Source organism: Folsomia candida, unplaced genomic scaffold (genome assembly GCF_002217175.1).
Source record: "Folsomia candida strain VU population unplaced genomic scaffold, ASM221717v1 Fcan01_Sc001, whole genome shotgun sequence".
Classification (NCBI taxonomy): domain Eukaryota; kingdom Metazoa; phylum Arthropoda; class Collembola; order Entomobryomorpha; family Isotomidae; genus Folsomia; species Folsomia candida.
In genome coordinates, this window is record NW_019091193.1 from 12,092,875 (window position 1) to 12,109,047 (window position 16,173).

Here is a 16,173-nt window from a genome sequence, read left to right on the forward strand (position 1 = left end):
ATCAACACAAAAAACTTTGATCATACTCAACGCCTGGGTCATCATTATTCATGACAGTGCCTCGTCTACACGGCTACCATGTTTCCCTGAGATACATAAACTCTGCTTTTGTGTGAACTCTTGTGGTCGCTGGTACCGACTTTGTGATTATTACAGATTTGCCTAAATGCTTGTTGCCATTACATGCACTTATTTATGTATGTACATGTTCAAAACATAATAGTAATGGCATAAATACATAAAAATGGTGACCCGGTGTCTGGGCACAAGAATAACTCCTCGTCTGTCTAAACATGTATAATGAAAAACTGATTTTTTCTTTAGAATTTTACGACTCGTTTAAATCCTATATCATTGAGATATCAGTATAAAGAATTAAGTGCAAACTAATGAGCGAATACGTGTAATCTTCCAGCATGACCCGAAAAAGTTGTTCTCCTTGAGATTTACCTCGCTATAATTTCACCAAGCGCAATCTGACCTCACTCACACTCACCCAGACGAGAACAACCGTTTTTGCTGTGTCTTCCTGAAATCGACCATGTTAAATTAATAATTGATGAACACACATAATATTACATACTCTTAGCCATAAGTACTTACTAACTTGGGACTCAGGAAAGCACTGCGGTTCTCATGATTAGTAGATTCATTATGATCATCGTTTAGATAAATCACTTTCAAACGTAAAAATCCTGACTGTGAGAGATATTAGTAAATATGTTGCAATCATTACTTTATAAGTGAAAAGGATTTGCTGTTCTCACAATTCAATTACAAATACATGATTGCTGAGCATAAATTGGAACAATCACAATGAGTACTTTTTATTTTGATTCAGCTTCTATACTGGGATTTCCATCTAATTATTTGAAACACTACCTTGAGCTATGTACATATTCAGAAGTATTTCTTGTCCATATTTTCAAGTTTTTAGCCAACATTTTGAGCTTAGCTATTCCAGTTTTTGTGAGATTTATATGATTATGATTGTAATTAGGTCGTGTTGTGATATATTTATTTATTTATGTGAATACATGTACATTTGGCGAAAGTATGCAAAATAAAACTTTGTCTCTCGAATTGGATAAATTAGATATTTCATGATCATTTAAAAACCACGTATCAGCCAAATGTTTCAAATAGTTTAACAAAAATTGGCAAAAGCAACTGCTTTTTATTGTGAAAATCGAATTTGAAGGAGATTTGTCGGCAATGAACAAAATAGTCATTTGTCAGTTCCAGAACCAGAATACAACGCACATCTTTGTATTAGATCAGCGACTTTTTGTTCTTTTTGCCATTGATTTGTTCATATGTGCGTACACAAATATCAATTATGTTGTATTTACAAATAAACTCACTTACTCAGCTGCAAAGTAATTTCCTGGTAACGGAAATTGTGAATCCTTGTGTTACTGTTCATTTACTAGAAACACATATAAATCAATTTATTCAAAGTAATGGCATACTATCCATCAATCCTATTACTAATGATGGAGGAGCATTACATAGCGACAAAATCACAGGTTTCCATTGTACGGCAAGCTCGGGCTTTCATTACAGAATAGCGTAAAAATAACTATGAAATACTAAATAAATACGATAGAGTAAATGTATATTTTTATCAAAATATAAATTGAACTTGACTTCAATTGCTACATACATAAATACATACATAAATGCACAATTGCTAAATCCCAGTAAACACTCGAGTACGTCATGATGAATCCATCCTCAATAAATTCCCAACCTGGGCATGGGATCGGAAAGTCCAAGGATGGATGGATTAACTGGTGCTACTCGTTTCCATTTTTTTGTCATGTCGTTCGTCTTGGACATCCTAAAGGAGTAATTAACAATACATTAAGGAAAAGTATCGATTACCGTTTAAAAAGTTTTGTGTCGAGACGAAAAAGTGCATTTTTCTCTTACTGCATACTGAGCACGCTTTTTCATCTGAAAAGTCTCCACAACCATTAACCCCGCTACAGACGATAGCAGAAGATCGACAAAGACCATTGGAACATCGAAATGGGCAAAATTCGGGATGAATGAATGGATGAAATTCTAATTTGCATTTTTGTTCATTTTCATCAGAAAGGTCTTTGCAATCTGCAATAGAATTGCAGAAATGATGCTCTGGCAGACATTCCTTGGTCGTGGCACACTGGAAAGTGCCTTGAGGGCACCTTTCTCTCCCGGAACAACCTTCTTCATCTTCCCCCTCGTCACCTGAATGCACGAAAAGATAAACGGTAAAAATTCGTAGCCAAAGAAGTTCTTATATTTCTCATAAATTTAAAACTTTTAAAATTATTATACAATTCTTATCCGATAAGGCTAGGAGCTAAAGCCATCAAAGTTTGTACAGCAAGTCTCAATTTCCTATATAAGCTAAGTTTTCTGCATCATGTAATTGGATTGTCACAGAAAGTTTCCATAAATAGTTTCCGAAACTGATACCCTATTTTCACGTGTATATCTTTTGGCCGAGTTGTGCTATGGAAGATAAAACTAAATTTCACGCCATCAACAATTTTCATTCACTTCAGATGAAAATACCTTTAGATTTTTCGGTTCAATGGAAGTGAGAAAATTGCATTGGGCTTTAGAGATTTCATTATAATCTCACATTTACGTTTAATTATAATCCAAAAAATAGCATTTTATATTTTGAATTTAGCAAAGTTACCTCGTAGACTATGCGTATTCCGCAAAAGTATTAAACGTTATCACGTTTAAAATAGCAGTGTAAAAGTTGAGACATTTATAAAATGCATTTGATTAAATCGATACTCGAGCTTGTCAGAATTTTTGTTGGGTCTGAGGACGGTATTTTTATGTAGCCTCACAATGGGATAACATTTTAAATTGAGCATTTTTATAACACATTATGATTTCATGTTTCTAGACTCCGTTTGTTGGAAATATCGGTTGCCTTCCATAGAATTTGGCTAACTTTAGAGGACTCTTGCATATGTAGTTTTGATAACTGTACAATAACATCACTTACAATCTGCGACTCCATCACATAGCTTTGAACGAGAAATACATTTGGTACGGTTGTTCTGCAACATAGTTTCATTTTTATCTTTCTCCAATCCATCACTATTGGTTTTGCACTGAAAAGTCTGTTTTGGGCATTGTTCCGATACGTTGCAGATTTCGTCCGACCCATCTGAAAAAGTAAATGCATGTGAAGGTTCCTTATCAAACCCTTGAAGCAAATAAAAACAATACCTGGACAGTCAATTTTTCCATCGCAAACAAAATACCAAGAAACTATAATTCTCAAACAATAAGATATATTAGTTTATGTGCATATACATATATACATTATGCTAGTCATTATATAGTGACTAGTGTAATTACCACATTTTCCTTGCCCCACGCACTGCAATGCACAAAGACAAGTATTACTTGTATTAATCAATCATTTGTACAGATTTTCTATTTTTTAAATAATCAGTGTCACTTCAAATGCGAAAGGTTAAATAAGTATGCATGTACGAGTATGTACATACGTATACATATGAATGAACATATGTATTTCCCTATGTATGATAGGGGCACTTATGGTCGTTTAGATTTTTCCAAATGAAGTTATGGAACATATAAACCCATTCTCTGCGAATACAATTTTATAATTTACAGCAAAAAATGAATATTCTGAATGTACATTTGTATTTCCCATAGACTTGGATACATATTTGTAGTTTCAGTATGTAGAATGAGATTTGTAGTCAGCTCATAATGCAAATATTGAATTAATACAGTCGTGTTTACTTTGACTACCTTCATTTTGTGACAACAACTTCATCAATAAATAATTAAAACGTCAATCATACTTATGTAGTAACGAAGTCTCAAATATAAACTACTTCGTTCAGTCTAATTGATGATGTTGATTTGCTGCATTTATTAGTTCGCAAAGGATAATGTGCAAGATAACTGTGTAGCTGGTACATATAATTAGTTTGAATGGCATACTGCATGCATATGTATGCAGTATACATATAAGTAGGGTTGCCGCGGGTAACGGGTCGGGTACCCGTTACCCGCATACCCGCACGATTCTTGCGGGTACCCGTTATCTGCGGGTAGCGAGAGCTACCCGCACGGGTAACGGGTAGTTCTGTTTTTATTTAATTTTCGACATAAATCAGTTCACAAAGAAAGTTAGCAACAAGTTAGCCCATTTCCCAACAAAAGCGTCAATTTATTATTTATCCATTTCAAAATGTCATTTTACAGCAGCTAGAGTTTATAGCGAGCGTGTCTTTTCGGAACCAACAGAAGCCTACGGCAATCTCAAATACTTTTCACATCCCGAAAATGCGGAAAAATTATTGTTTCTCAAACATAATTTGACTGCTCTAAAATATGAGTAATAATTTGACTTGTATTTGTGTGTAAGACTAAGACTGATAAGATTTTAATTTGTACTGTACAAATTTATATTTTAATTTGTAATTCAGGTGAAAAACCTGAATCGGATTGAAAGCAATAATGTTATTTGTAAACAATTTTGTAATGAAAACTTCATTTACATATATCAAAATTTCAAAAAATCAAACTGTATTTAGATTGAACCTTTTTTCAAGCTACACCAAGATTGTCCAGCGAGTATATTAAAAAGTCAAGCCAAAAATTAGGAATCGCGTGATACTTTGCGTTGAATGTCCACTTTGAAGAAAAATATACACGGCAAAGCTAAATTTCTAAGTAAATGTTCTGCATCTTTTTCCTCCACTGGACGGAAACCATGGTGGACTTTGAACTCTGCCCCCAATAGTTTTCTTTAAACGGGCTATTCAAGGGAAAGATCATTGATAATTCCTAATTTTTGGCTTAATATTTTTGATATAATTCGCTAAGAAATCCCGATGTAGTTTGAAAAACGTTCCATTGTAAGCCAAAAGGTTTAGTTTCAGAAAAAACTAGTGGCATTCCCATATCAAAGTATGGCATGCGTTACTTGCATAGCAGTAACTACATATCAACCCAAATGAGCCAATAATTAATCAATAATTAATTAAATTGAATTTATTCTTAAGGCTGGTTATATGTATGGTATATGTATTATGTGAGGAGGATTCCTACCCATAGGGGTAGACATCCAGCTGCGCAGGTCACCAGTTGGACCTATTGCAGACACCTCACTGCACTCGCATGCGATTATTGTGTCGGAGCCTCTCTCGATTCCCCAGCTACAAAGCTGGCGAATCTGCCAGACCTTAAAAAGGCCAGCACGTCTTTGAGAGGATACTCCCATACTTCCTCCACCCTTAAGGTAGAACGAAGGAAGGTCCTAAATCTCAGGGCACTGTAAGCGGGACAGTCTGTAAGTATATGAGCCATTGTCTCGTCCCCTTCCCCGCACTCTTCGCAGATGGAAGATTCAACTAGACCTATCTTATACAGATGCCCATTCAAATTACAGTGTCCTGTGATGGCAAAAGTTGTTAGCCTCATACCATCCCTAGTGGGCCCAAGTGATTTCCCACTTAGACCCTCGTAAGGTATTGGCAGGGCCAACTTTGAGAACTTACAATTAAGTAAGTTGGACCAATAGACCCGATGATCATTCTGAGCCCATTGTTTTATTGCAAATTTTCCAATTGCTGAGTTGACAGGGATAACTGGCTCTGGACCGCATGTTGTTATACTAGCAGCCTCTTTAGCCAGCTTATCCACGTCTTCATTACCCCATATACCCCAATGGGAAGGGATCCAATGTAAGGTAATGTCTTTGTGAATGCTCAATTGCTGCAGCGCGCTATGAAGCTCAACCGTGAGGGAGGAAACCAGCCGCTCACTAAGAAGAGAATCAAGGACACTGCGATTGCCAACAAAGATATTCACTTCCTTGTGTAGACTAGGATTTTCTGACATGTAGTTACACGCCGAAAGAACCCCAATCTGTTCAGCCTGGAAGACCGTAGCATATTTACCCAGAGGTGTAGCGCCACTAGCCCCATCCATGAAGTTACCACCTTCACCAATTATGAAGGCTGCACCGGATCCCCCCTTACCCCTAGACCCATCCGTAAAACAGAGGAGCCCAGGTAGATCCAAGTAGTTGTCGTACATATCTAGCCATTCCTCCCGAGAAGCGACCCGTATTTTAAAATTACGAGCCTCGGGAGGTTTAACAGATTTATAGTCATAAGGAAAGCCCAACTCAGGAATATTCTGAGCCAGGCTACAGCACATCTCAATGTGAGTGATTTTCTTCAAACCACGACCGTATCCAACCCAGTTCAACCATTTACCACGGACCCTTAATCTTAAATAAGATTGAAGAGCCACTTCCTGAAGTCTTAGGTGAATTGGAAGGACACCAAGTAGGGTTTCTAAGGCCGCAGTCGGAGTAGTCGGAAGAGCACCAGTGACCATGCGGAGTGCAAGCCCCTGTACCCTCCGAAGCCGATCGCAGAATTTTTTATTGGTCGCGGGCAGCCAGACCATCGCAGCATACTCCATGGCCGGCCGAACCACCGCCTTGTAAATCCAAAGACTTGCTTTTGGACCAAGACCCCAGGTAGGGCCCATAGCCCGTCTGCATTGCATTAGAGACACGGTGGCTTTCCGCGCCTTCGTATCGCAATGCAGTCTCCAGTTCAGTTTTGAATCCAAAGGCTGGTTAGGTTTTAACTCAATTTTCATAACGGGTAACGGGTACCCCCACGGGTACGGGTAGTTGTGCTGCGGCTAGCGGGTCGGGTAACGGGTAGCATTTTTGCTACCCGCGGCAACCCTACATATAAGTACTTGTAAAAGGGATTGGAACTGTTACTTGTTTACATTATTTTCTTGTGATCTAAATACTAATAACAAGTAGTATTCCATGAAAGTGATGTACTCTTCTATTCTTCAAACTAATGAGAACTTTCAACGGTAATATTTATCGTGTTAATAAATTTATTCTAGCATACAAAATAAGGAAATCAGGTAATAACAGACAATCTTGTTTTACTTTCTAGTCCAACTAACGAACAACATCTTGATCAACATGTCATTATTCTTGTTGACTTTCTTCTTGCTATTCTACCATAGTCGAGTCGGTACTTATGCACTACGGAGGTAATTAACTTTGATTTTCTCGTAGAAAATGACATGATTTCATGTTATTCTTAATTTCGTAAAGGTTTGGATTTTGAAAATATCAAAATATTGTACCTTCTACTATGCCATAAAACTAATGCTAAAATCATATAGAAGGATGTAGAAGAATATTTTTCTCTAGGTTTGATCAAAACAACTTGTTTATCCCATCTTTGATTCTTGATTTCTATTGTTGTGAACATGAAAGTGTGTTGATTAAGAAAATAAGTAACAAAATTGTTCAAGCGAGCGAAAGTTACTAAGCGAAATAATTTTAAGTAGACAGATTTTTAATGAGGAATGATGATGTCTCAAAGCAGTGACACTACGCAAAGATAAACCCGAAAGGAAAAGTTCTACATTCTTTATGAAAGCATGTGACTTGATTTCATACATACTTGAAACGTGCTTGGGTGACATCCGGTATGAACCGCGTTGCACTTTTTTGTACTATTCTGGGACGAACAGTCACAAATTCCTAGAATGCATAGTGAGTTGGGGTCAGCTAACTGACATTGAAGGTTAGCGTGACAAGGGTATCCTAATGTGGTAGGAGAAAGTATCCCTCGGTATGTGTGTAGACACCGTGTCCCGTCAGAAGAAGGTGAGAACGATACTTCACATGCACATACTGCGCTTCCGTCCAATTTCCGTTGACAATATGCATTCTCGAATGTACAATCCGAGTCCACTTTACAGTGGTGTCCAACTTCTGAAAATAATGGCGAAAATAGTTTACAGGTTTATAGTGCTGTAATTGCAAAGTTTTCTCAACCTATTCAATTTTTAACTACTTCCATTCTACCCCTCTTTCTTCTGATTCTAATTTCTCGCACTAAAATAATTCAAGCTTATTCATGCCAAGCCTTGCTTGTTATACGGTGTCCTGGTTTGTTCTACATTCAGGAGGAAAAATTGCGGGCGTTCCTTTTCAGCCCATGAGAGATTCTTGTCTGCCATAAACAAGGTTTATGCTCCATATGCCACATTATTTGTGCTTGTTTTTTGCTGGTTTCTTGGAATTCTTAAGAGAGCTTTTTGGCCGTGTTAATAACGATAAGATCACAAAGTAATCTACACGGCTCTTATCCAGCACAATAAATGAGCTTTGTTTCAAGCGAGTCTCTCCCATCGTGGTTCTCGCACATTTGCACTAACCCATTCATTAATCATGACCAACAGCTCCTTTTTAAAATCATCCTTCATTTTATTACCTGTGACATTTACTTTCGCCAACATGACAAATGGAGCATACGCAAAGAAAGTTTTAATTCAATTAGAAGAAGAAATGAATCGGTCTTTCTCACAGAGCTCCTCTTTCTCCTCTGCCTACACTTGCATAAACTTGGAAGAGAGTAGTATCAGTAATTAAATGCCTCTCATAGCCAGCCATCCCATGAACATATTGAGAAACGTAAAAACATTTGTTCCGTCCAAATTGAACTAATTGAGCCAGGAGTGATACTATCTAACTATCGAAGTATATGCATCACGAGTTCGAATATTCCACATATTCGACCCTGTATCCAGTGGGCGTATGTAATAATCAGAGATTTGAATCAAGATTTGCTACGAATTCGCATTCAGTTATTCGGTGATTTCGCTCAAAATTCGTTGAATCACAGATTACTGGTTTCGATATGCTACGCCCACTCGCCAATGAGGTAGACCAAAATGTCATTCTCTGCCTAATACTTAATGCATACACATGAATGAAGCGATGAATTTTGACCAAATTAACTATTTGGCACATTTTTCTCGTTTTACTCACAATTTACATACTGAAACATGGAATTATTGTAGGATTTAAGCATTATGATTTAAATTAATTTTAATCGGGCTGTAAAATACATTTCACACTAAAATGTAATAACAAATTAAAATCACGTACTTGTCCCTCTTGGCACACACTTACAATGCGATGGTGTGAAGTGTAACCCTCCGATTTGGCTGAAATTTTGAAATTAGGTGGTCCATGTCAATACAACTAACGTTTCTTCAGCCAGTTTGTGCGATGGTTGGAGTTACTCAAAATATTTGAGGTCAAAGTTGAAAAAACGGCTAACTTTTTTCAGGCGGAGTGAGAAAACTCCACTTCCATTCTCTTCCCCTCGCATTGATTTTAACTCCGAAAAATTATAGATTTCATCAATGTTAATTTAATTTATGATAGAAAAACATTAATTATTCATTGCACATGCGTCTTGGTCTTTGTTTTCAAATGAATTGGAAATCAGAATAACCAACGCTTTCGAAATGGAAAGTAAGTTTTTCCATGTTTATTTCCCGTTGATGAATTTATAAATTAATGTTTGTCTGAATTTTTAATACAAAGAAGTAAAAAGCTCACTTATTCAATTATGAATTAAATTTCGCGAGTATAAGGCCTGTTAATTCCTATTTAAGCGGTAATAATAATGTTTTATTTTTGTTATTTTGCATCACTACTTATGCTTGTGTATGAAGGCGTATGTGTGAGTGAGAAACCTGAATAAAATCAATGCGAGGGGAAGAGAATGGAAGTGGAGTTTTCTCACTCCGCCTGAAAAAAGTTAGCCGTTTTTTCAACTTTGACCTCAAATATTTTGAGTAACTCCAACCATCGCACAAACTGGCTGAAGAAACGTTAGTTGTATTGACATGGACCACCTAATTTCAAAATTTCAGCCAAATCGGAGGGTTACACTTCACACCATCGCATTGTTAGTTCCGGAAGCATCCAGTTTCATCCCGGACTGACATTGGCATCTCCCGAAAACTCGAGGTACAACGAATTTGCACACGGCTCCCGAATCCGCGAGGGCACACTGGTCATGATCAAAACAAATTTCGCCGAATTTTGCAGCTGCAAATGTAATAAACAACTTTATGGAGGCACCATTGTTTCTTCCTTTATTGGGCATTATATTTGTCCATAGTGTCTGTGCATAGACTTTGCTAAGCCATCACAGCTATTGAGTTATTGTCATCGTGTCACTTTGCATGAAATTTCATGCATTTCCGTTTAAACTGCGGATTTGTTTGATCGATTATTAAACAATGGTAGATTATCCCAGTGCTTGGACAAAAGGCATGTGTGTCACCAACACAGGCATCCAGAAATGCTCTTTGTGGTATTTATTGACATATGCATGTACTCAATATCTTTAGATTTAAATTTGCAAAGGTTCTTACGGGGAAGACATGTGTGACGTCGGTATGGCGAATGACCATCTCCACAAGTGCAGACACCGTTTACACATCCGCTTGTGGATACTTTTACGGAACACTGCGCGTCTGTTTTGCACTCAAATCCCAACAAAGTTCCTGTACATTTTGGAAAAGACAAATTTTACTCGTGTGGTGGCATGATTATCATCATCATCGCACTTTCTCCTCATTTTCCTGCCACTTAGGGCACGTTCGAGGCTGCTCTTCATCCCAAATCCTCATCACAAAAATGAGATGGGATTAGAGCTTGGAAACCCACTCAAATACACTTATCTCATTATGGCGAGAAGCCCCTTTTGTACCAGAGCTGCCATGATCACCTCAAATTTATTGCTGTCTGGTTGCATATTATGCAAAATGCATGCATGACTACCCAACCAGACTTTGTGCTTTCTTTTTCTTTTGTGGTATTAATGGTGTGACCGTATAAATTGTTTTCATGATTGGTAATAAGTGAGTAGAATTGGACATAAAAGAGTTGTTAAAGAGGGTTCCTACATGTGAATAATATATGTACAATGCGTCCAATATTTACCAGTACAGAATTACATTTCCTAAATAGACAATTCTTAGAATTTTATAGTTCAATAAGCTGAACATGTTACACGTGTCAAATCCAGAATTCTAGGTGAAATTAGTATCACTTCCGCTAATGTAACTATTACATAATCATTTCAAACCTTGGCGATTTGACATGTATGTACACCTACATATGTACATATAGATAAATAAATAAATATGAACTGAATTAAGACGATAACAGCAATACAGCATTTCATATCTATGCATGAAATGGAATTATGGAATGCATGAAATGGATTGTTGCTGCAAACTAAACAGTCTGCAAGATTTCAATGTTTCACCAAAAAAATAAAACTCCCAATGGCAATTTTGTGTCTACCTTCATATAAACATACAAGCAACGGTCCCAAAAAGATGGGAATCTTAGTGAGGCTTGGTACAACTACAGATATTAAATATATTTTCCGGAAGAGAATTTGCCTCACCAAGATTTCCATCTTTTTGGGACTTTGTTTATTTAATACTTGTAATTAATAGTTTTTTGGATGTTTTGTTGTCAATAGTGTTGCTATTTTATTCATCCAGTTTTTTGCACCTCTCATAGGAAAAACTTTGTCATTTATCAACCAATTTGGATCATTCTACCCTTAAAATTTGCACAAAAATTTGTGCAATTGGATTTTCGCTGAGATATGCCAGTAATTAACTATAAATATAAATGTGTTTCTAAGGGTACATTTTTGATAATAAGTCGGCTGAAAATCAAAAATTCGCTAAGTCGAATCCATAAACTTTTTTAAATTGTCTCAAAATGATCTGTGCAAAATTTCATCCAAATCGGTTGAGAAATGGCTGAGATATCGTAAAATGTTACTTTTTTTAACGATATTAACTGCATACTTAGTAATTTTTTCGTCGTTAGGTATTTGCCTCACTAAGAATAATACATGCATGCATACCAAGATTATTTGACACTTTATCAGTCTATAAGGTTACGACAAATGGTCGAGTTACGAAATAAATTTTCATTTTTATTAGCCCGAATCTGGGCTTATGGAACCGTCATGTCTGTCCGTCCGTCCGTAAACCCATTAGTAAAAAATGGCTGAACCGATTGACTTAAAATTTTTACCGTGTATATATTGGACAAAGTTAGGAAACGGGATCGAAGATGGGCGAAATCGGTCAAGTGGTAGACCGGTGGGGGTCATGTAAGTAGTTGGGATAAAATTTCGAAATTGTCGTAGAAAGCTGAAATTTGGTACAGAGGTAGCTAATGACTTCTAATAGATAAAAATGATTTCAAGTGAGAACAATTTTCATCTTGAGAGACCCTATGTATGGGGTGACCGATTTTTCAAAATCGTTATATCGAGTTGAAATTTGGCAGAGAGGTTGCTTATGGGTCTTATTGGAAGAATATGAAATGAAATTTGGAAAATTTTTATCTGAAGCGACCCTATGGGGTGACGGGTGACCCACACCGATTTTTAGAAATAGCTTTAAAAATATTAAATCCGACACGGTGATACTTAATAGCTACTCATGAAAGAATATGAAGTTAAATGCCAAATAATAGAAAATATCTAACAAGCATTTAACTATCCTTACCACGGAGGTTGGTAATATTATTATGTCGGTTTCGAAAAAAATAGAAGTGAGCTCGGACTCACCGAGTCAGGGACAGAATCCCTGACTCGAGCTAAATGAAGTCTGTGCTGTAGGTTTCAAAAAATAAAAGCTGTTGAAAATATGTCATGGGTGATTAATATTATTACAATGGGAAACCTAATTTTTAGGCCTTTTCAGACGGGCTTATGGATTTGTCAAGATGTCTGTCTGTGCGCTCGATACCTCTCTTTAGACACAAGCTAGCGCCCTGAAATTTTGCGAAGTTCATCTTCGGGTCAAAAATAAGGTCGAAGATAGACATGATCGGTTTGGTCGGTGGGGGTCTCTTAAGTGGTTAAGGTTGACAAAAAAAAATATTAAATGTCATAGAAAAGTCCCAAATTTGTCGTAGGAAGTTGAAATTTTTAAATTGTGCCCTACGGGTAGACCATAGGGCTTAATCCATACAGATCTTTCAAAAATATGACACTCCACCAGCCAAATGGTGGATTTGAACGATAACCGCAGAGCCTGACTCGGGCTCATAAAGGCTGCCCACTGGAGATTTCAAGTTTACTATTTGAAATAGTAGCTTCGAGATTTTTAGCATAAAAAATCAAGCTAAAAATTACGATGATTTCATCTTGCAGAATTAAATCTCTACGTCTGTCCATTCAAAAGTTATTAAAGGTCAAAGAGTTGTTTTTTTCGACCATCGAGAAGAAACAACTATTTTTAAAATTAATTATTTTATTTGTAACTCAACCATTGTCGCAACCGTTAAGGGAGACTAACGTTACCTAGATACTAAATGTCAAGCAATCGTGCATGCATACATACATGAACTAACGATTTATACTACTTGATAAAGTTACCAAGATGAGATTTAACCAAGACCTTGATGCGTTCACATTTGAGTTACTAAATAAATTGCAAAGGAGGCCAGTGACTCGTGGTATATATTTATAATTCTGGCTACAAAATTGTTGAACAATAGGGGTTTGTTCTTGCTACTTGAAGGCACAATACAAATTGTGTCCCACACTACAGTACAAAATGCAGGGTCATCATACCGGGTAAGCATGTTGTCGAGTTGTGTTCCACGGTGTGGGGTCGACACACACACTTTCTAATATTTTCATCGCAATGGGAAAACTCGGTGCTGCATTCTGAGCTACGACCGCAAATTTCATGAAGACCGGCCGAGTGGGATTTGTAGATAAAGAGCTGCATCAGAGCGAACACAATTTCCTTTCTCCAAAGAATCTGGATACAAACAATTTAACTTTCACTCTGTGGTTCATTCCAACGATGAAAAGTTCATGAAAAATATGTCTCTCATATAATTATAAACATGTAGTCTTACCATGATGCCTTTCCGTTTTATATTGAATTCAATAACTCTTCACAATACGGAACACATATGTAAGTATGCTGAAAACTTTAATTTTGTACAGGCGATGGACTTGTGTTCATCGTTAATGGAAAATATGCATTCTTGGACGAATCAAATTATTTATACTCTCGCTTCAGCAAAAATACCTAAATATTATACACCACACACACATGCATGCGAGCATTTAGGATTAAAATAGGAAAATAAGTCAGAGACGTATTTAACTTAATTAGAGCACTAATTCATTGCTTACATTTCTGAAAGTGTTTTTAGACAATTTATGTAATACTTTTACTCCACTGAACAACTTACGAGTTAATTCCCACTTGTTATTTTATCGGTATGCATATGTATATAACCAGACTTTCTTCAACAAGCAATCAAGATAACGTAACCGAAGGGTTAATTTCACGGTGTACAAATTAAATTCTTTTCTGCTACTGCGGTCCTCAGTGTCTTCAGTGTATGCAGAATAGATGAATAAAATTATGGCTTTGTTTTCTAAACCTTGATTACTGAGAACTGGTATTAAATATTAAAATTCATTATAAGAATTCAAAGGAATGGCCCAAAGTAAATATCAGTCAATGGTGCGAATGAGAAGACGCGACGACGCTTGCAAAATAACATTTGCATACTTTCGTAGTCGTGAGCAAATTGAGAAGAATAACTAATGATGGTTTCTGACCCATGTTCGATATCAAATCGTTTCGTCAAGTTTAGCCTCACTTCACTTTTGAGATTTTATCACCACCCCAATAGCTACATATATACCGACACCGACGCATTGCAACTGAAAACACGGGGTAAAACATTGTTGAGTTCTGATCAGCGGAATGGCGACGGGTTGTCCTCAGTACAGTTAAAAGGAACTAATCGAATTAAAGTGGGAAATACATCTATTTAACGGTGTCGTATGCCATGTTGTCGACTAATCTTGTTTTCACGTGAGAATTTTTCACCTTCTTGTCCACAAACTTACATACATATGAGCTGAGGGTGTAATTCTTGAATTTTACTGTTGTTGTTCAATTACGTGCATACAAGTCACCCTCCTCTGCTTGCCTTGCGTTGCTTCAATTGCCATTCCTGTCAAACCCAAATTATTCTTATATGTATTACATAATGCGTATTGTTGGTATGTTCTGTAGTTGAGCCTGAATGAGTACCGTTTTAGCATTAACATTTGACTCTTAATTCCATCATTAAAAAATCATTAAGTATTCCTAAGCGCATCTCAATTTATTGTCATTTCCTATTCCTGTACTGATGATTAAACATCAACCTCGCCAGAATAATTTTAATTGCACTTTAATAAATTCTCGAGCTGAAGTTAAATAGAAAAGTAAGCTTACTACAAAGTAGAGGCCACATAGAAGTGAAGGCGTATACTTACATATGTATCCCAATCCTATCTTAATACCAATGCCAGTAGTTGTTTTTTTGAAGCTTAAACATAAACTCCATGAACAACACCAACAAACATACCTGTGTACATAACTCAAAAACTTACATGACGATAAATACATTTCACTACTACTTTTTTATAAGAGTTATCTTATCCGTCATTACTTCTTACATTACATTATTATTATAATTATTTATTATATGATCAGGCAATTTCCCATGTGCAATGGGGTCTGACTGGTATAAGTATATTCTTCTTAACTTTCTTTTGGATTAAATAAATCATGCTAAACAAACAAACATTATTTTTGTTATAAGAAGAACGGATTATAGCCATCTTCCTTTGTATGAGATTCCGCAATTTTTCTAAAGTTAAGTTTTCGTCTTTGGATCCTTGGGCGTATAATTACCGACAAAAAATAACAAAGCATTGTTACAAATTCTTTCATTGGTGTTTCTATTGAACTCTGTGCAAGAATAAACGGGATACATTAATGAATAGGCACAATATGAAAGCGCTAATTATTAGTACCGAAAATGTGATCGCATTAACAGTAACAGTTTATCATAATAAAGTAAAGATGCTGTTTATATGTACACGGAGCGGAAATGTAATTACGTTCTTCCTATAATTATGTTCTTCCGTAGCCTTGATTCTGTTATCATTGGAACTTATGTCTAGGATGAAGTAGATGAGCCATTGTTATTGATAATAATGCTTACTGAGTTTTTTTTCTTAGAGGTAATATTACTCCGTTATTTGTGATTGCATATTTTTTCCTTTCAATTTTGAATGGTAGATTTGCATTGCTTATTATATGATGTTATGTACATACTTATGCTTATTTATAAAGCCGGTAACCTGTCTATATGTTTACATTTATACCTAAATATGTACTTATTGCGCAAGACATTAA

General features: G+C 36.3%; 1 protein-coding gene across 1 annotated transcript; it reads right to left on the reverse strand.

Moving 5' to 3' along the window:
- Nucleotides 1-1,088: 1,088 nt before the first annotated feature.
- LOC110863513 (low-density lipoprotein receptor-related protein 2) lies at nt 1,089-14,791 on the reverse strand. The gene is made up of 11 exons (XM_022112848.2): nt 13,820-14,791; nt 13,527-13,719; nt 10,285-10,416; nt 9,804-9,955; nt 9,002-9,020; nt 7,509-7,822; nt 3,376-3,397; nt 3,244-3,285; nt 3,017-3,181; nt 1,936-2,235; nt 1,089-1,843 (listed from the first exon to the last, which is right to left on the reverse strand). Exons 1-11 carry the CDS (start codon nt 13,820-13,822, stop codon nt 1,821-1,823), a joined length of 1,365 nt encoding a protein of 454 aa, XP_021968540.2. The 5' UTR covers nt 13,823-14,791; the 3' UTR covers nt 1,089-1,820.
- Nucleotides 14,792-16,173: the final 1,382 nt, after the last annotated feature.

Excerpts from the sequence above, each read along its gene's own strand:
- LOC110863513 (XM_022112848.2), bottom strand. Across the intron at positions 2,236-3,016 it reads ATGTGATGGAGTCGCAGATT|GTGACGAGGGGGAAGATGAA; the intron begins GTAAGTGATGTT and ends TCGTGCATTCAG. Across the intron at positions 1,844-1,935 it reads AAAAGCGTGCTCAGTATGCA|GATGTCCAAGACGAACGACA; the intron begins GTAAGAGAAAAA and ends TTACTCCTTTAG.